This window comes from Cydia pomonella, unplaced genomic scaffold (assembly GCF_033807575.1).
Source record: "Cydia pomonella isolate Wapato2018A unplaced genomic scaffold, ilCydPomo1 PGA_scaffold_153, whole genome shotgun sequence".
NCBI lineage: Eukaryota > Metazoa > Arthropoda > Insecta > Lepidoptera > Tortricidae > Cydia > Cydia pomonella.
The window spans coordinates 163,003-185,532 of NW_026907796.1; the positions used below are offsets into that span (position 1 = coordinate 163,003).

Here is a 22,530-nt window from a genome sequence, read left to right on the forward strand (position 1 = left end):
AACTTCCATGGCTTGGCGAAACGGTACATGACAATGTGCCACCGGGCCTAGCCTCCACTTCACCGATACCAGTCACAGAATGCTTCCCATATTCTGCCCGAAGACCAAGCTTTTGTGCACATGCTTCGCTTAAAAAGTTGCAACCACTGGCACAGTCAAGCAAAGCCCTTACCGCTACTAAGTCACCTTGGGCATTTCTCACCAAAACCTTGGCAGTTGAGAATAAAGAAGAAGCCGCAACATTACTTGCTACCATTGCCAGCGGACTTGATGTGTCTGATGGAGGTGGCGAGTTATTTACACCTACTGCCGGGGAAACAGGCACATTTGCCTTATTAAAATGTAACAGTGTATGATGGGAGAACCGACACTGCTCACACCGCTGTTTTGACTTGCAGGTCTTGACAGAATGAGACCCCGACAAACACAGAATACACAACTTGTTCTCTTTAACACACTTGAATCGAGCAGCGGGGTCATATTTAAGAAAAGTTGGACATGATGTAAGGCTATGAGCCTGCCCACAGATCACACATATTGGAGCGGAGACTACTAAGGCCATTTTTGGCTTACTCGAAGACTTACTACTACTAGGCTGAGGAGTACTAGCAACAAATCCCATTGACCCAGCAGCATCTAGCGCTCGGTGTCGTCTTTCAATAAAATCCTGCAACTTACTATATTCTGGGATATCATCAGAGTCATGCTCCAGCTCAAACTGCTCCTTCGTGTTCCTATCCAACTTCGACCACAGTAATTGTAAGAAATTTTTGTCCGGCAAATCAAAACCCTTCAAAATCGATAAGTTTTCAGTAAAAACCCTATGAACCCGTTGTAAGTCACTAGCCCGAGACGCTTTCACTGGCTCACAATGTATAAGTTTGTCATAGTATGTAGTTGCAATTAATCTAATTTTATTATATTGCTTGTACAGCGCTTCATATGCAACCTTATAATTATCATCGGTCACAGGATAATTCTTTATAAGGTCGTACGCCTCATTCTGCACACTCGATAGCAAATAGTGTAACTTTTCTACAGGGGCAATGTCTGTTCGCTTATCTACTAACGAGTTAAACAATTGTATAAAGGTTACCCAATTTTCAATTTTACCATCGAAAGCTTTAATTTGTAATTTTGGCAACTTTGGCAAGACTGGCTGTGGTGCCCCCGAACCTGCCGAAGCCCCAGCGAAAGATTGCTTTCCATTCTGCAACCGCGATCTCACTGCCCTAACTTTCGAGTCGAACATCGCGGTATGGGAGCAAATCTCGCGGTGCTCGCTTCGCGGAGCATTGCTTAGAAGCCTTATTTGTGCTTCATGAAAGTTCTTTGCAATTGTACACAATTCATTCTCGTCACATAAAGCTAATTCCGAATCCGATAGCATCTGTAAATACTCTATTCTCATCACTTGATAGTCACGAGCAATCATTACCGTGTCTACACCATCCTCTTTCTCGACAGATTTATCACCGTGCGACATGTTAATAAACACAAAACACTGCGATTATTACACAAAAAAAAACTTCAAAACAAACTGCAATTCACTTAGCTTCATAGACATACAACATAACCTTAGCTTACACTTCAATGACTGACACTGACAGCTGACAGTTGATACTTGACAACTATCAAAAACGTTGCCAGCAATATTAACAAGTGACCGAATGATTTTATTAAAGCACCACTACACGACCAACTTTCTTGCTTACCCTCGAACTTTTTAATAAGTCTACCCTAAATTTTTAATGCAAAAGATGACAAAACAAATTTGAGTAAGCAACTATAAAACGAGAAACGACAAACCATAGGTACTTTATCAAACTATGCGGATCGAAGGCCAAAATGTTCAATAGCGAGAGAGTGGACTGTAGTTCGAAAAAGGGGGGCGATAGGGAATGAAATTTAGGGGTCGGTTGAGCAAGAAAGTTGTGTTGCGATAAAATTAAATTACTGAGTTGAGCTTGAGTGTAAAAGAACAGTGTAGGGCGGAGTTACCTTCCAGTCCGGGAGTTGTGGAGTGAAATCGTCGGTCGCCGCTGAAGACCGCTGGTGGCGATTCCGGCTGTCCTTTGTCGCAAGCTAGAAGTAAGCTTAGAACCGTTACCTTGAGTCATCCAACTTAGACCTCGGATTTTCCACTTCACGGATGTGCACGGCGTCCTTCGGCTACACAACACTGATACTAAATATGTGCTAATAATGTTACTGGTAGTAGTGCTTTGGGTCAACGCGAAAATAATAACGAGAATAGCGGAACGATGTGATCTAGTGGTAGGTTCGTGACACACTGGCTCTGTCAACTGTATGACAGGGCAACAGTTTATTTTTTTGAATATTTGAATGTCAACTGTGACATGGTGTTGCCACAGTGAATACAGAAAGTATATTATTAAGGCGTAACTGAACAAATAAAAATAAATAAAATAAATAAATATTATAGGTCATTATTACACCAATTGACTAAGTCCCACAGTAAGCTCAATAAGGCTTGTGTTGAGGGTACTTAGACAACGATATATATAATATATAAATATTTATAAATACTTAAATACATAGAAAACACCCATGACTCAGGAACAAATATCCATGCTCATCACACGAATAAATGCCCTTACCAGGATTTGAACCCGGGACCATCAGCTTCGTAGGCAGGGTCACTACCCACTAGGCCAAACCGGTCGTCAAACACATTATCTGATTAAGTAATCTATTGTAAAAGTAAACTTTTAAAATACAACACACATGTACTGCAAAAAAGGAAAAATAAGAAGTACAGTTTATCCCTTAACGGTTCAGAAAAAAACACAATTCAAACCTCATCGCCTGTTTAAAGCCCTAAAAACTCTGCTAATAAAAAAATACATAAAGATGAATTTATAGGGTGGTCATTTTTGCCGTATAAATTCTAACTGTGTCCTAGCACCTCCTGAGACCCAGAAGCGTTTGTTTTGTTTTTGAATTTGGAACAAGGGTTCCAAATATATAGGGGGGGTTGTGTAACTAAGGAGTTACACAACGTTTAAAATAGATTGTGGAATGTGTACAAAAATTTGAAAGCAGGGTCTTAGGAGGATAGAGGGTTAAAAGGTATAATGATGAGACTTACCTAAAGTTGGAGAACCACTTGACTAGTTGAGCCGTGTTGTTCTTGTTGAACTTGATGTCGGGGAAGTACATCTTGAGGACCGCGGAGCTGGGGTACCGCACCCAGAAGAACATCAGCTTCGCCTTGCGCAAGTGCATCGGCGTCAGCGTCGAAGAGTGCAGTGGAGTTAAAGGAATTTTCGGAAATGTTCGTTACTACATACGTTATGGACATTCTGTGCAGAAAATACTAATCTTTTTTTTAATAAGGGAAATATCGAATATTGACCATCTCCCGATGCGGTGATTTTTTTTCTATTTCCTTTATCAAAAATATCAAAACAATATTGTCAAAAAATACAACGTTTACATTTTTATAATTGAGAACAAGGCTGTTACTTGGCAGTGACGGAAAAATGTACTAAATTCGTATTTTTTCAAATGTACAGTTTAAACTTCATGTGATATCTCAATAAATCATTAGTAGGAACCAATTGCGTGTTTTTAAGGCAAATGTATTAGAATCATTTGGCTGTGTGATGTAAAATAGTATACATTCATCACAGGATGTGGTTTAAGTAATTAAAAGTTATTACTTCATAATACAATATTTTTTACTAGTTATATACTACCGTGAATGTTTAAACATTTTTATAATTAATTATTTCAGTGCTTTGGAATTATTAAATCTCTAAGTGGCATTTAAAATGGGTTAATCAGTTGTTTGTACGACCTCAGATAACCCAAGGTCATCGATAGAGATCGTTATAATTATATCGCGTCGATAAAATTAACGAGTCCCAGTAATAGCCATTGTAAATTGATTGCATAATGGCATTGCGCAACTGTGTCCATTTTCTATTAAAGAACCTTAAATAGGTTATCTTGAGTTTATCGCATAGGTTAAATCAATAAAACTTTTATAGTCTTTCACCAATTTTTTCAATGGAAGATGGCGACAAATATGAAAAAATTATGAAAGAAGATTTCATTTCTTATACAAACTTTGAACTGCACGCCTTTCTTCTTTTGATAACAAAATGCTTTAAACAGTGTTCAGTAGCAGGGACATTTTACAAAAAAATAAGTCTAGACATGATTGTAGATGACGGCAAATTTGAAAAATGTAGGCGCGAAGATTCGATCTAGGTAGGTACCTTAAAAACTTTGAATTTCCTTTTTATAACAAAATGCTTTATAAATGTTTCCCTTAGGAGGGACATTAAAATAAAGTCTAGACGATAGTTTTTCTCAGTCAAATAAAAACAGACCTAATCACTTGTAAGACTGAGTGTTAGTATAACGTAACATTTCTTCGACTGTGCCAAGGCCGGCGTGTGCGTAGTTCCTTAGCGCGGTTAAATCTGATTATATGGCCTATCCTGTATCGTACTGATGAAGCACCACAAAGACCTAATCCATTTGCATCTAATCTTATAATGTGCCTTAGCCCGTTACGGGCAATGGAGGATAAACTATTTTATACAAAAACTTTTATATCTACTGAAAAAATAAGGTGGTGAAATTTTGTCGCTTTCTAAATTTAGTTATAATTTTGACGTCTTTAAAACAATAGTTACAGGCAACATGTTGTGAGTCTTACAATAGAATACAATTTTTACTAACCGACTTCAATTTCTTACAAGGAGGAGGTTCTGTATTCGGTTGTGTCAATTTTTTATAGGTGTTTTTGCCAATACCTAACTTAAGGATGTACTTTATAACGGTAAGGCTTTTAAGATTATCATCATCTGGTCATCTGTATTCCATGATAAATATGACCCCGGTCTCTTTGAAGCAAGAGTGAATAGGCTACTACTGAACCAGTGAGCTTCATCTTAGGCCCCGTCTTCACTTTCCATCAGGTGTGACTAGAGCCAATCGCCGATCAGTTTTTAATAAAAAAAGAATATTAGCGGTGAAATGTTTTGCTTGATTTGTTAAAAGTAGCTATCAATATCGCGTTGAGAATAAGTAATGCCTTTTCCAGCTTTCTAAGCAGAATTGGAACTAAATTAAATTGTGTGGGAATCGTAGAATACGCGTAACCGCAGCATTTGTGGGGTTACAGAGCTAAGTAGGAAGCGAAAGGTTAAATACCTCGTGAAGAAATAAGATATTACTGTGTATTTAGAGTCGAGTTTCAGCCGGCCTTTTGAGGAAATTTCGAACGATACGTGACTATTTGAAGGAAAACGCGCTAAGAAAACCGCAATCTATCGTCATATTCGTACGTAATTTTAATCAGAAGGATAAATGTTTAATGTTAGGTACTCAAGTTTGAAACAATTAATATGATTTACAAGACTTTGTAATATTTAATGTGTTTTAAGGGCCTAACCGTTTTTTATTGCACGATCTACAAAAGGTTTTTATACGATAGTTGTGTTTATTAAATTTGTTATAACCTTTAGACAAACTACTATGTTAATTGATGTTCGAGTTTATAGCAAGCGATAAATAATTCGTCTTTATCTTTTCTATTGAGTAAATTTAAGACTTCATAGTTTCTCGTTGCTACATGGAGACATAGAGTGACGACTTGACGAATCTTTTGTATAAGACAAACTGGCCTCCTGCAAATGCTTAAGAAAGATACATGGTTAGTATGTTTTGTTCTATTTGAAAAGGATATAGTAGGCTGAACTCCGTCGTAAGGCAGGTCTGTAGAGTTGCAGTCTGAGTGAGGATCTTGAGCGTCCATGTGGGGGTGGTGCGGCACGGACAGGTGGTGCGGTACGTGCGCGTGGTGGTGGCGCAGGTAGTCCGGTGAGGAGTGGTGCGCTGCGGCCAGCAGCGCCGGGTGCAGTAGCGCCGGAGCGTGCGGCAGCGGCGGCGAGTCCCGCTCGGGCGCCGGCGGCGACCGCGCCAGGCCACCGCCCGCCCCGAAAAATGGGGAGTAAGGCGAGAACACCTGGCTCTCGTGCAGCGACGGGTTCGGTATCGCCACCGACGTCGGCAGCGCCATCCCTCCGTGGTACGGCCGCGGTGACGGCGACTCCGGAAACTTGCTCTCCGGCGAATGCCCCACGCCTTCCCCCAAAATCCGGCTGACGGTGCGAGGCGTTATCCGCGTATCCGTCACCTTGTGACGCTTCTTCTTCGGCGTCACGACGAGGCTAAGCGCCTCGTTCTGCTCAGGGTTCGGCTCGCGCTCGAAGTGGCCGTTCATCGGGTACATGGCGCCCATCGGCTTCGGCGGCGCCTGGAACATGCCTGTCGGAGGCCGCACGTGAGAGCCGTGACCTGGCCCGTCACCGTGGAGCGGGAACGCTCCGGGCGGCCGGGAACCATTTATTTGATTCATAAGCATTGGGTTATGCGTCAGGAAGGGCACGCCGTTTGGCGGTGGATGGACGGGTGGGTTACCTGTCATCGGTCCTGCGGGTCTCTCTGGGGGTTTCGGCTGCGGAGACTTTCTTTCGAGCAGTCGCGTCGCCCGCATCAGGTCCTTATTGAGCTGGTCCGCCGCCGCCGCCGCCGCTTCCGACTGCTTGCCCATGATTCTGCGTTGATGCACGAAGCGAGTCACGATGGAGTCGATGAGACTCGCTAGTGATGCTGTGATTTCACTTTTCAAGACATCCGCTAGACCTTCTAAGTCGGCACCGGTGACGGGTCCGACTGAACCGGCATTGCTACGTATTGCGTCTAATCTTTCTGCTAGTTCTGAAGACAATGGAGGCTTGGGTGTCTGGCCGAGTTGCCGCTGCTGAGGAGAATGCTGGTTGGACTGTGGCCTCTGCTGCTGCATGTTCTGTTGTTGTTCAGCCGCTTCTTTCATACGGGCCTCTTGCTGTTCTAGGAATAGCTTCTGGCTGACGTTGAGGTACATGGCCGCAGCGTTGTTGAGCTGGTGCGGGTGTGGGGGGTGCATATGTTCGGGTGGGAGATGCGGCAGCATGGGCAACGTACCATTGAGACCCGGGGGGAAGTGCGCCGCCGCATGTGCATGCATCTTCGCACTCATCATCTTGCTCATAACCTGCGATAACATGTTTGGAGGAGCACTGGTCGGTATCGGCGGTGGGATCTCTTTCACTGGCGAAGCCGGCTCCGATTTAGGAACGGGATCTTCCGTCTGTTCGACGTCACTGCCATCATTATCGGCCGTTTCGGAGTCCTGGCCCATTCTATTGCACAATTGCATATATTTTTCTTGCATTTCAGCTAGTTGTTCTTGCATAGTTCTAAGTTGTGATTTTAAAGCATTCTTTTCTACTAACTTTTGTTGTATAGGGGGCCGGTCGCCGTCGTCCTCCGAGTCGTCGGACACGGTCTGTGCGCTGCTACCATGGCTGGTGCCGTAGCGCTCGGCTGCACCGTCGTGCTGCTGCGGATGGTACAGTTTTCGCTTCTTGCATCCGTTCACTTGTGGCTGCGGTGCGGGGCTGGCACGCATGGTCGACACAATGTTCTCAACACGGGCACGTTTCACATCCTGCGGCCGCGGGGAGGAGCGCTGAGCGTCGCTGTCGCGGTCCTCGGGCTCCGATTTAGGAGCCAGCAAGGGTTCAGATGGAGGCGGCGCGGGCGGCGGCGACGTTCGCGAATCACCGGCACTGTCCAACGCGAGCAGAGCATCGTCGAGATCCGGCCGAGAATCTCGGGAAGTCGGTCGCTCGGGCGACCGCTTCTCATTCTTCGGTTCGTCATTGTTATTATTCGCTATCACGTTATTGTTGTCCGGTGAGAGCCGCATGAGTTCCTTGCGGCTCTGTAGAATATCTCGTAGCACTCTGTGAGCGATGCCACCGCCGGCAGCTTCATCGCTACCGTCTTCTTGTTTAGGTGGGCGTCCGAGAAGCTCGTTGAGCATCTCGGCCTGCGCGTAGCCGGGACCGAACAGACCGAAGTGTTGTCGGCCCTCGAAAATGGCGCCGTAAATACCGCCACTCATCGCGGAGCGCGCGGGCGCGGGACCGTTCGTCGCGAGAGTCGAGTAAGAATTGCGCGGCTCGCCGGCGTCCACGCGCTGTCTGGCGCGTTTCTGTTTCTTTAGGAGCTTATCTGAGTAGGGGGTATCCTCCTCCTCCGATGACATGACGCGCCGCGATTGGCCGAGCGGGCGGCGGGCTGGGCCCCACCGCGCTACTTGCGCCGCATTGCCCGTTCTGTAAGAGAGGGGAGCGATGAGCACCTGCCTTGCGACGCACGCGCACCGAACAATGTCTTACTTTATAAAAGGCGTGCAATATGCATTCGGTGTAGAATTAGTAACAATATTATAAATATCAGGTCGAATCTAAAGTAGCAATGTTCCAATAGTACATTCAGTAACCATACTTAATTGTAATCTAGATTTTTGAAGAAAGTAAAATAAAACATTAGTTTTACTTGTAAGTATAGTTGTAGGTATACCTACAATATACGGAAAAATATTTGGCTTAGTAATATTGAATTAGTAAATTAATTTTCCTATCAAAAGTAGGTACCAACAACAAATTACAGTCATTTAGAAACTGATATAATCGAATCACTAATATTCTCAAATAGTTCTTACATCGATCGTGGTTAATTTTAGAAAGATTCGATTTATTATCGAAGCGATCTAAACTGCCCGCTATCGATATCAATTCACATTAATAGTTCCAATAATTCATAATGACTTGTAATACACTAATAATACAACTTAAGGAAAACATGAAAGTCTGAATGCTTAGAATTGTAACTTTATCGCGTATCTATGTATAAACCTACTAAAATTATTACTTTTAATTACTTCTAATAACAAAACGAAAATGTCTTTATTTTCAAGAATTCTTGGATTTTCCAATAAGACCGAGTATACCTATTGGAAGTACAGTAAAATAATTGATTTATGTGTTTCGTCGGAGTGACCATGTTGATAATTAATATGAAAGCAGTTGGGGATCTCATTCCTGTTAAGGTGATATTCGAATGACAGCTGCATTGCGGATACGACACCCATTTTATTAAGCAAATTGACATATAGGTACGGTCACGTCTGAAAATATCGATACGGACAAAGTGCCAAAAGTATGTATACACTACCCTAATATATAATAATAATAATTTAGCCTATATACGTCCCACTGCTGGGCACAGGCCTCCTCTCATGCGCGAGAGGGCTCGGGCTATAGTCCCCACGCTAGCCCAATGAATTTCTTCGCAGATGTAGCAGGTTTCCTCACGATGTTTTCCTTCACCGAAAAGCTGGTGGTAAATATCAAATGACATTTCGTACATAAGTTCCGAAAAACTGATTGATACGAGCCAGGATTTGAACCCGCGACCTCCGGATTGAAAGTCGAACGTCATATCCACTCGGCCACCACCCTAATATATGGGCCATAAAATCGTGTATACATATTTTTGGCACTTCGATCGTGTCGATGTTTTCAGACGTGACTGTACGCGCCCGCGTCTAGGCCGAAGCAGTAATGTCGCAACAGTAATGCAGCGGCAGTTGCCATCCGAATGTCACTCTTATTGTCAATGTGACTAGGCACAGAACTCAAATTCCTTGACCGTATCTAGGTTTGTATTGGTTAAATACCTAGAAGTAATGACTTGTATTAGTAAACTCATTATATATATTAGGCAGATTTAATTATTATTAACGACACATTAAATCTTAAAAACAATAAAAAATATCCACCTAAGTCTCTCGTGCGTGTTAAAATGAACGACCAATGAGAACCACAGTATGTGTTAGGTACGTAGATATCAGATAGTGGCGGACACACCTAACAAAGCAGACATTAATTCCTTTTGGAGCGTGACTCCGTTTGCCAGTGGACAATGAAGCTAAAAATGTCAGAAATAATTCTGTGAGACACGCGGTGTTTTCGTGTTTCCATTACACCTTGTTTATGTATCCTAGATACAAAAAACTAAGTTACTACCCAACTAAGCATCTATCTATATTCAAAAATCTCCCAATTGTGGGGCGAAATATTTTTATGTACTCGTATGAGAGAAAAGTAAATGAAGAAAAATCCTAAGGCCGGTTTCAGACTAGCGTTTTGTACGAGCGTGTAAGCTCGGATAGACCAAGTGTAGAGAAAAGTAACGCACGTGTTAGCTCGTAAAACCCAAATGCAAGGAAATGTATTTCGCGTAATGCCGAAACGACCGTATACGCGCAGAAAAATACGCTAATCTGAAACCGCTGTTAAAAAAGAAAATTGGCATCACTTAATTACGTATGGTGCATTAGGGTTACCTTAGAAGCGAGATTATTTAACGCCAATGACGGATATATCCGCACCGTAAGTCCAATGTCAATGACGGATTAATCCGTCATAAACCACGGAGCAACATATACCTACGTGCATACGCATAAAGTTCAATCTCAGTTTTGACACTTCGGTGACAGCTTTTGTTTGACTTGACTCGGCGTCGGAAAGGTTAAACCAGAAGCATTTCATAGTTTAACATAAATGTAATAATTAAGTACGTAAAATGCGTTGTTTTATCGTTTCCACAGCCACATGTTGTACCAAACTGTTGTATATATTCTTGGCAGTTTTTTTTATCTAATTAGAATTAATTCTTATTACTCTAGTGGTTTTCTATCCAACTATTTATTTGCGCATAACTTCAGATTACGAAGCAAAAACAATACTATTTTTTATACAAAAAAAAAGTTACTCAGAAATAATTTCTGATCTAGTCCTGTAGGAATTTAAATACATTTTTTAGGGTTCCGTAGGGGTCCGAAAGTCTTAGTAAATGTGCTGCAAAGGTACTGTCGTTCAGGATAGCATATTGTGACAATAAGCGAGTAACTACGGAACCCCACACTATGCATGGCCCGACATGCTCTTGGCCGTTTTTTTTTTGTAAGTACAATTACGTTTTTTTATAGATGGGTTAAGTTTTATCTAGTCGCTTATTGACAAATCCGCCCCCAAGTACCACACAGAAAAGATAAATAAAATCCCCGCGTTGACAAACAGGCCAATTCGAACGTACACTGACATCCAAAGGATGTAATTTTGATATCGTGCATTTCACTCTTACTTGTCCGTACGTGGCGCGAGTGAGACGCACGATAACTAGGTAAATGACATTCATGTTGTACGTTCGAATTGGCCTCAAAGAAGCGTGACGCAGTGGACAACTGGACATCCGCTGCGCTTTGATTACAGTGGGTTGGTACCTAATAGGATAAGTACCTATCAATGAGATCATTAGGTATAATGAAGAATTCTAAAAAAAACTTATTTTACTTTTTCCTAATAAAAAAAGAAACATTTCGTAAATAGGTACTAATTTATTCAATAAATCCCATTGATTCAAATTATTTCTGGAGGTTTCAGTTACAAACAATAAAGAAGATAAGAAAACATATTGTAATATATGATAGGCTATATTTTTCTTATAATCCACCAAATTGCTTTTAGTGACACAGTGGACACTTTCTAATAAACTCGACCATTGAAAAACTGCGTGACACAGTGGACATATTCGTACGAATTGAAAAACGTGTCGAAGTGGAAACACCGTCATCTCGCGTCTCTGGCAACATCCGCAATTTAGATGACAATGAGATGGTATCAATGGGGCTGCTTCCGATGGCGTGACCGGCCACTTGCGACCGCCGTCACGGGCTTTGCTTGTGTTGCTGAACAACTTCTCATTATATAAAAAAAAAACAATCTACCTGTGCAAGCTTGTAACTGACTTAGTGTTTCTATTTCGCAACCTATTTTGTTTTTTGTTTTTGTCTGTAAGTTTTCCTAAGAAAATAAATGTTACAACTAGGCTCTGCAACAATATTGTCTACCCCATTTTCACCTCTTTGGGTTTTTTTAATGATATAGTAAGCAAACGAATTGAATTGAATTGATAGTAAACAATTACTGTCGCCCAAAGCCATGCTTCACCGGAGGAATTACAGTTCGGACCCGGGTATGTCCTTAAACTACGTCCAAAAGAGAAGTATGGGCACTGTGAATGTCATCTCGCTTTATGTGGTAGGGCACAGCACAGCGGATGTCATTCTAGATCTAGAGCAGAGCCCAACTGGGGAAGTACCTTACAGAAAACCGCAGCCAAATAACACCTGACCCTACCCATAGTGTTGTGTTCCTGCCGGTGAGTAAGGTTGCCAGAGATCAACGAGGGTGCGGAGTGTTAGGATCGGCAACGCGTATGTAACACCTTTGGAGTTGCAGGCATCCATAGGCTACAGAGACTGCTTACCATCAGGCAGGCCGTATATTTGTCTGCAGCCGATGTAGTATAAAAAAGTGCTTTGCCTGCCTTTAAGCTCTTTTCTTGAAGGCCTTCAAGGTCATATCGGTCTAGAAATACGGGCGATAGTTCATATCCCAATTGCATTTAGTTCGGCCTAGTTCAAGCTTGCTATGAAGTCAATCAGTAGGTAGTCCGTATTTTCTGGAACATCTAGAATTTCATAGTGCGATCTTAAAATGATTACTTTTTGAACGTTCCTGTTGTGCTAATTATATGATGAATTACAACCTGCGTATTATTTTTGTCCTTTTTCCAAAAAATACTAATTTAACATATTGCCACTACATTTCTCACACTACGCCTATTACCAGCAAACGAGCAGTTACTCTTAGATCTATGCGAAAAACGGCGTTCTGTATCCCCATACAAATATGACTCACTTTAGCTCAACCAAATAATATCATCACCATCTAAGTATCAAATACTCGTATCGTAATTCATCGCGTTAACGAAAAATGAACTTAAACTGCTCAAGTTTAAGGTTGAAATTAGGGTGTAAGTCGGTTGAAGTATACAGCATGTCGAGATAGTGATTGTAATGAACTTTGCCTGTAATTTGTGGTCATTTCGGTCGAGATTGAACAAAATGGCCGGTGGAGCGTCTCATATTGTTCCGGTGTTTCCGGTGCTTTATGCTCAGGTTTCTATTAAGGTCGATGGACTGTCGGTTGCAAAACTATGGGATGTAACTAGCGTTTCAGATTGAGGGTTGGAGATACTTATTCGCTTCGAGCACGACTGTGGGGGCGCCCTAGTGCCACCCTAGTAGGTGTAGAACTTATGTCAGTTGGCAGCTGCCCAAGATATGAAGATGTCGTCCAACTAAAGTTCATATTTTCACCTCGTCGTGCGCTGGCATCGCTTGTATTTCTCCCATCACCAACTTCACACATAGACCATTCTTTATATGGCAGTTTTTAGGGTTCCGTACCCAAAGGGTAAAATGGGACCCTATTAGTAAGACTCCGCTGTCCATCCGTCCATCTGTCACCAGGCTGTATCTCATGAACTGTGATAGCTAGGCAGTTGAAATTTTTACAGATGATGTATTTCTGTTGCCGATATAATAACAAATACTAAAAAGTAAGGAACCCTCGGTGGGCGAGTCCGACTCGCACTTGTCTGGTTTTTTGTACTAGTAAGGTATATAGGGACCGTGCGCGTTGGAGGGTCTGCCATCTTGTGGCCTGAATCGGAACCATAAACATGCACATTTACCTACACGTCACGTGTTTTCTTGTGCAGAGTAGGTTCTGCCATCTTGTGGGCTACATCGAAACAAAAAACATCACATTTACGCCTCGCTCCAAAAATCTGACGGCTCCTGTGCTGCCTCCTACAGTTCATGCACGCTCCCTATTATCCTGCCTTGTTTATGAACTTTATACAGGCGGAAAAATAAGTGATGATACAAGAAATCCTTTTTATTACAAACTTCGTATGTTATCTTCATATTTCGCAAAATGTTCGATTGCGTCTGCCGTCGCTCTACGCGACATTTCCAACTCCTCCACTTTTTAGATGGTTGGCAGGCCCCAACTGTCCATTTTCAAAGCAACTTCTTGACTTGCATAGCTAAACTGTACAATGAACTGTCACCCATGGTTTTTTTTTATGTTATAGTATAGTCAGCAAACGAGCAGACGAGCCGCCTGATGGGAAGCGGTTATCGTCGCCCATGGACAAAAGCAACATCGTAGGAGGACACTTAAACGTTGCCGACCCTTGAGAGCCCTAAACACCGCGTCTTGAAGAATCCCATGTCGTAGCGCAAAAAAAATACCTCATGAGGCAACTCATTACAGGCCGGCAACGCACTTGAACATAGAGAGGTTCAAGTGGTGGAGCCGTCGCCCATGGACACCTGCAACACCCTCCCTCCTCCTCTTCCCCTTTACCCTCTGGTGTTGCAGATGTCCATGGGCGAAGGCTTACCATCAAACTTCATCTGGTTGTTTGCCTGTTATAGTCGGCGAGAAAACTTGTATCAAAATATAAGTTAATGACAAAAAAAAAAAAAAGTACAGAACTAAAAACGGTGCAGCCCCACTATGGATTCCATATCGCACCATAAAACAAAAACAACTCCCCTGTATCGCAATGTGTTCCGGTGATTTGGCACCATGAATAAGCAATGTGGCTGACCCTACTGCAACTAATTCCTGTAGGTAAGGTCCTAATTAAGTAGGGTATAATTTAGTTTTCAACAATGTGGAGGAATTCTAACGGCTGCGTGTATTGGCCAGTAAATTAAATATCGGGAGACAGTCTTACCCCAAGGACTCTGCATGCGGTTAGTATGATGAAACAAATGTTGAATTTTAAAACAAATAGAAAATGAGCATTAACTCACAAAATGTTGACCCTAAAAATACAGACATCATAAAAATATAAGGCCTCAAAGTTTCAAATTTAAGTTTTTTTTTTAAACTTATAACATGAAAAAAATGGTACCATTCTATTTCTAAAATATTATTAAAAAATAATTAGGTAGAGAGCCTAGTTGTATTGATACCTTCACAAATGCAATGTGTCAATCAAATCATATTGTACGTAAATTATAAGAAATTGGTTTAAATGTAGAAAAGCTAATATCAGATGAACTTTTCGGCTCGGGAAGTTGAGTTCACCTGATATTAGCTAAGCTAAGATTCGAACCCGCATCCGCCAGTTTGGAAAACCTGAGATCTTAGGTGCAGTCTAGTGTAAAAATATGGGTGCACACAAGTTGCTCAAAAATATGTCATAGCTCCTATATCCCCGAATTAACAGCTATTGGACATATTTGTTAAGTTGCGTGGACCCATATTTTTTCACTTGATTGTACCACTAAGGCATTGGCACCCAAAGGTTGACTTGAATATAGCTAGCATTGTTTAAAGCGAGCACACAGGCCTGCGACCTGTTGATATCCACCCTTAGGGCACCACTAGTGCTGTGTGTTTGGTGCTTAGAATTTATCGATGTATCGATGGTTTCGCTAGAAAAATATTCAGACAAGGGCAGAGAAAAGAAAAAGTTTTAAGATCTAGGGCTTACTTGTACTAGTACGTACTTGGCATAGAAAAAAAAGTTTATTATATTAACCAGCTCTGCAAAATTAGTAACCAAGAATTTCTTAATCTTATTTATTTCAGATTTGTTCTAATACGAAAATTTACCAACACGTAGGGCCATTTGCACCAACCATTATTGACGGAGTGTAGTAATCTATGAAATTTTCCATAAAATAAAATTTTGCTAATGTTATGATGGCGACAGATGACTTAGTGCAACCGACCCTAAGTCACTAAAGTAAAGAAACAACTATCTGACTTTGAATTGTTCATGTTCAATATTTTATGAATTATCTTATTATCAAAAAACCATAAAAAAACCTTTCATCATACCAAGCACTACTAATCCTAAATCTCAAAAAACTTTAATGCCGATAAAAGACTCAATTAAATAGAACATACAACATACAAAATTAAATACAACTATTGAATCCAAATTTCTTTTACATACGGCTTTTTGGCATACCACTGTCGACGGTAGTCAATCACAGCCACAGCAATATGAAATATATGACCACTTTTAACTTAACTCCCTTATAATAAGGCGAAGAATATCTAAATATATTTGACATGTAATTAGGCGTGACGCGATGTCGACAGCTCGACGGAAATGCTTTCCCTGCCCTTTGGAAACCAGGTGCAAGCGCGGAAGCGGAGGTTTAGTATGGGAAAAGATTTTTCAACAGGCATTTTTAAGGCGAGGGACGTTAGGCATATTTTGTGGTATTTTAGTTGTTTTCTATAGAGGGAACTGCATGTATATTATCTTGCCTAAAATTATATATAAGCATTTAGTAACTTCTATGTAGCCGACATTACTAAATATAAATACATAGTTACCCGATTGTGTAAAGCTTCTTTAATACCACGCCATAGCAAACAAGCATATGGCCCGCCTGATGGTAAGCAGTCACCGTAGCCTATGGACGCCTGCAACTCTAGAGGTATTACATGCGGGTTGCTGACCCTTTAAAAACCTGTACGCTCCTTTTTCTAATCCCCAGATAAACCTCGGTAGTTTGTTTAATAGTAAATCGAAAAATACGTGGAAGTACAGCAAATCATCTGGGGACATCTCGTCTTATCGTCAGGGTTATTGTAGAAATAACAACATATTGTAGAAATAACAAAATAGCAAATATGTACCTCTATACATTTCTGCTTCATTTTTAGGCAAATTACTAAATTACAAGAATGCCACGTTTACATCCTTCCGGGTACCACTGACCATTAAATCGCGATTTGCAGCGATATAGCACAGATTATTTGTCTATTTGTTTTGTTTTGTTTTTATATCAGTTTTTCTAATGATTCATATGTATTTTGCGTAGAAAATATAGGTATACCGTTCCCCATTCCATTTCTAAAATATGTAAACTATGTTTTATTTGATAAATGATATGAATGGTATCTGTATAGCGTGGAATTTTTCAAATTAAAAAAAAACGTAAGTTTTAAGTCTTGTTAAAAAGCATATTTTTATTTGACGTAAACAATACGAAATTTGGGTAAGTATATGAAAGACAAATATTAAATAATTTAAATTCGTTTTACTACTGACGCTACGGACAAGTACTCATAAATAAATACACACATAAATTACTGTACAAAATTACTAGATAATCATCTTCGCCATCGTTGTGACCATATGGTCAGTTACCATAAGTCACCGGTCTTTAAAATTACTCTACTATGAAAGAGAATGTATCACATTAAATTCACTATGTACATACGTCATTATAGAGGGAATGAGGAATAATTGAGGGGTTGTGGGGGTGAATAGTTCCCACGCATTCCTGCACTTCCCCTTTCGGTACCATGTGGTGCGATGTTGTATTATTATTGGTATTGCAAATTGTCTTAACGGGTGACAAGTTTCCTTTATGTTGGGTGTAGATAATTTGTTGTTGACCATTTAGTTTAAGAAATGTGTTTGTGTTATTATTTAGGTACTAAAACGGGGCTTAATTGTGTATAATTAAGTTTTAAAATTACCTCCGATGTTTCGAGGACGGCATAACCCCCGTCGTCTTGAGGTCTTCTCTACAATGCTGTCCTTGTTTGTGAGCAAGAGGTAAAAGTGGTCATTTGCAATTTAAGACTCGGATAGTACGAGAACTCGCACGTTTAGTTTTTTTTAACGTAACTACAAAACTGAAATAAACGTAGGTGGGTCAAAGACATTTTAGAAAAAGGTCCCTTCTGTGGACAAAACAATAAAAGTTAACGACCCGGGTACAAATATATGTATCACGTTTTTCTTATTTGAGTCTCAAGTTGGAAAAAAATATACTACCACGTAAAAACTAGCGTTTGATTCTTTTAACTTACCGATCGGCCCGATTCGAAGAATGATTAAGACAAGTTAAAGATCTTTCCAAGATCTTTAAATGATAGATAACTAAACGACATGACATCTCGAAATTGACGTTTATTTCGATTCCGCTGTTATCCCAATTAGATCTATCTACGATATTTCTAACGTCAAAGTAACTTTCGTTTCCCGAATGGAGCTGCTTCTGACAATAATACGACATACAAACGACATCTAAATGACAACTTATCTAAACCAGAACTTATCGTTATCGTATCTCATTATCGGGATCGTATGAATCGGGATGGGATGGGATTGGATGTCTAAAGTAAAGACGTGAACGAGTTAACCATACTAAAAAATGTGTATGACCCACCTGGGTAAATTTACCTAAGTTGTATAGGAAAAAAAAAACAATTTTATAAGTACAAAGTTTAGCAACTGATATGCAATCATGAACAATTTTTCACTTCACAATTTATCAAGGAAGAAGTCAATAAATAAGGTTGGTTTCTTAATACCTACTTAATAGTTGGCTTCATCTTTGATTTATTTCAATTGTTGTAATATGTGAGTACTTGAGTACACATATATCAATCACAATAAGGTCATCAGGAAAAAAAAATTAACTTTATTATACACAAATGGAAGTTACATAATCGTAAAGATAGTTTAACGGCCGTACTAAAAGTTAGACATAACGTAAAGTTGGAAACCTAGATAGAAAGGTTATTTTACCCTATAATTATATCTGGGTATTAAAGTGACCATTACATTTTTAATAAGCAAAAGGCCGCAAGCCAGTAATAGCGCGTAGACATGCTAGATTTACCGATAAAGCGCGCGAAGAATCGAATAAAAAATCAAAATGGCGGACAGTCATGGCGGCGAAGAATCATAAATTACATATCGAGTAAATATTGGATTAATTGCTTTGTAAAGTTTAAGGTATGGTTTCTCGTCAGTATTAATGTAAACAGTTTACTGATGTTTGTTGTAACGATATGAGTATTTATGAATATGTCATTAATCATAGTCGTATTTTGATTAAATATAGGAAAATTTATGATAGGTACGAATTGTAAGTAGTAAGGAGATATATTTGAAATGAACTACTGACTTTAAGAGTATTTTGAATAACAATTTGTTTACATATATAATTACTAAAAAGTTCTTAACAAAAATGGTAAATTTTTGAAATAGCGACATAATTTACTTATAGGTGTTTCAAAAATCTGACCGAAATTTTTTGATGGCTTATGAATAGACGTGAAGTCAAAGCAAAATATTTTCAGTGACTTGGAGCCAGATTCAGATATAAAAACTTCTCACGGTTTTGATCTTATTTTAATTACGACGTTGAAAATCGCTCACGCTGATTGGAGCATGCGAAATAAAGTTAAAGTCATGCGTGAGATGCACGCCAATTATTTTTTTACCAAGACGATCGTTAAGGCCGTGCCAAAACAATAACGCAATTGTTAAATATAGTCTATCAAGACATTTCTGTCAGTAGAAAAATGCAAAGAAATTTAAACGAACGGTTATCGCTCCACAGAATTTTTTTAATTCGAGCTTTTTTTCTACTGACAAACTTGTTTGACCGGCTATAAATTGATTATTAATATTTTTTGAAGAGTGTAAGACATAGTAATATTACAAATTGTTAAATTAAATCGAATCCTAATTCTCTATATTATTTGGGAGTCTTACAATTGCGAATGATTAGGATTTTGCTGAAGCAATGGTGGTCTTCAAGCTCAAACTTAGTTTAGTAGTAAATAAAAAGTAAACACACTGTAAAATGTCATATCAATCAAGCGGCGAGGGCTACGAGAGATCGAAACCCATGCAGACAAATCATAGGAGCTGCAAAACCAAGTCGCCACGATCCTCGGTAATGAGGACCTGATGAAGAAGAAGAAAATGTGATCAAAAACTTAAACTTGGATATAGTTGTAGGTACCTCTGGCTGGTTGATGGTGCTTGGACTCAATAAACGAACTATCGAATCCAAATTTCTTGTGTGACACATTGAACTATTGTTATTACTACGTATAAAAATTACGCCATGAATTTCACGGCGCGTGGTACAGGTTCCGGTTGCGACAATCTCATTGTTTGGTATGGTTTCTCTATAGAAATAATAACTCAATGGTGTCACGTAAGTTTTCTAACGTTTTGTAGTTCTTTGTACTTTCAAGAATGCCTTATTTGTAGATATTTTAATATTATAGCTTTACAAATCAATATTCAGAAAACATGGGCAGTAAAGGGTGAAGCAGCAATCAGCATGCATAACTTATAAGTGTTCGTGCCGCGCCATTACTGGGCTTCTATGAAAAAGGACAGTCCGGCTTATCGCTGTATCGCCAGAATAAAACCGGCGATAAGATCGGCTAGGGATGTGCCAGGACTTTACTTTGTCGATAGTTTGTTTTTATAGGAAAACTTTCAATAACAAAATTTCCTTGGGACATGCACATTACCATTACCCATCCCTATGGCCCATGGAAGACAGGCACTTATTTGCCGTCATTATCTACCCGGTATCACACGGCATATGGCCAATACAACGAATATGGCCACATTAAATATATTAAAACGATTTACTCACATATTTTAAGACGAAGATCATTCATTTAATTATGTTCTTCTTTCTCTTTATTTCATATTCTGCAAATAAACGAATCCAACACACAGTAAGCAATCACCATAGCCCAAGCTTGCCTTAAGCTTTTAAAAAATCCAACTTCTTAACCACCTAAATTAGATTTACCTAGATTAGGTCAATAAAATAAATAAATAGTGATAATCTTACGCAGATCGCCCTAGCCCCAAACTAAGCAAAGCTTGTATATACTATTGATAGAAACCGCCAGTCGCAAGTGGAATAATGTATAGAACTGATCACTTGACTTTTAAATTTTTCATACCATCATCCCGATATTTTTTTTCTTTTCGCTCGGCGTTTGTCATTGTACGATTTTCAACTTAGCCAGGCCCCGTGATACATAGTCTCAATTCACCAACAAGCATCAGTTCATCGAAAAACGAAAAAAAAAAAATTGTTAATAATACAGGGTACAATTGTAAAGGTTGGAGTCTTCTAGTAAGTATAAAATACCTGTGACAGAAGACCCCGCTCTTCCATAACAACACGTGTAGAACTCAATTAACAAATATAAACGATAAGCAGAATTGCTATCTAAAAAGAACAAACATAACTATCTTAATACTTACATTATTAATACATTTATATTGTAAATATAGTGAAGAATATGATTAGGAAAATACAAATCATCCATTATAATAAATGATTAAAATGTACCTAGTTTAAGCTAAGTAGATTTAAGTTATCTAAATTTAAGGCTTAAATTGCTATGCCCTTGCAGGGCGTCACATGTATACCTTCTAAAATGTACCACCTTTAACAATTTATGTAATGTGACATGCATTAAATATTCATTCATTCATTCATTCAAAAATATGTAATCGAGCATCGATATCTGCAGTTACCCATCCCTACGGCCCGTGGAAGACAGGCACTTATTAGCCGTCATTATCTACCCGGTATCACACGGCATATGGTCAATACAACGAATATGGCCACGAACGGCCACGACACTACGACATGCGATCCTAATTATTGTACATACTTACGCTATTTTCCATCTGACATGCCATGGAGACTTGTTAAAATGGCGGGTTTTTAGTGAACTTAGGTGTACTAACGCCCTTTTAAGGTAATATGTTGCGAGGTAGACAAATTCTATCGCATGTCATAATTATGATACCTTGAAACAGGTTACATTCTAATCATATTATCCATCGACCTACAGTTTTTTGTAATTGAAATAATAATAACATTATTCACGACATAATGGAGTCAAACATAAATATACATTTCTGTTTTAATCACTTTAAGAGCCAGTATTTACATATGACACCTTCGCATCTTCCGCCAACAGTATTGTAAAGGCCTCCAATCACTCCCTGTTCGGTTGTATCAGTGCCCACGTCTTAGTGTCAAGGAAGACGGACGGAGAGGTACTGAGCACGACAGGAGAGAAGACATGCCTACTAGACACAATAGCTAACAGAACGGGCAAGATGGTTGGCCACCTGATACGGCACGACAGTTTTTTTTTAAATCCTGAACGTCTTTGATTGAGGGGAAAAACGCAGAGTAAAGCGCAAGCTCAAATAAAGTTTCTGTCGTATCATACGAAGATGTTAAGAGCAAATGCTCTTAAATATTAATGATGTATTGGATATTCAAGAAAAAATATCTAAAATATCGTTGTAAGAAGAAATTTATCATCGCTCAAGCCAGTAAAGACACTGAAGTTTACGACGCTTTGAAACCATAATTTTGAGTATTTTTACTGCGAGTTTAACTTTTTTTAAACCTAACAAGTGTTTTATAATGTTTCCAGCAAACTCATAAAAATACCCAGTAAAGATTTGCCCTCACAAATGTTATCAAGGCTATAATGAACACTATTAAAATCCTAACTACGCCCACTTACGAGCTCGTTCCAATGTTTATCGTTTGTTGCGAAACACTGTTTCTTATCGTCGTCTGTCGCACAGAAAATTGATAAAACATATCTCGTTACAAATTAATATTGCATGGTGCTTGGTATAAAACACGAAAGACCAGCGAGTATAGACAGCTACATACAATCACAAAAAAGATAGGCGAGCTGATTTATTTAGCTAGCTGCTATTTTGTTAGTATAAAACTGAGTGCACCCCGGTCTCTGGGTATAATTATAAGTACTTGTTTATTCATAACGATACTATAGATTTTTAAAGCATTATCTTATACAACAATCG

At 39.6% G+C, this 22,530-nt stretch overlaps 1 protein-coding gene across 1 annotated transcript in view; it reads right to left on the reverse strand.

Annotated features, from left to right (window-relative positions):
* The window catches only part of LOC133533310 (homeobox protein prospero-like), a 109,744-nt gene that overhangs the window by 45,351 nt on the left and 41,863 nt on the right, over positions 1-22,530 (reverse strand). The window contains exons 2-3 of the mRNA XM_061872275.1: positions 5,700-8,204; positions 3,113-3,274 (exon numbers count right to left, since the gene is read on the reverse strand). Coding sequence (XP_061728259.1) covers positions 3,113-3,274; positions 5,700-8,134 — 2,597 coding nt within the window. The 5' untranslated portion in view covers positions 8,135-8,204. The remainder of the gene's footprint in view (positions 1-3,112; positions 3,275-5,699; positions 8,205-22,530) is intronic.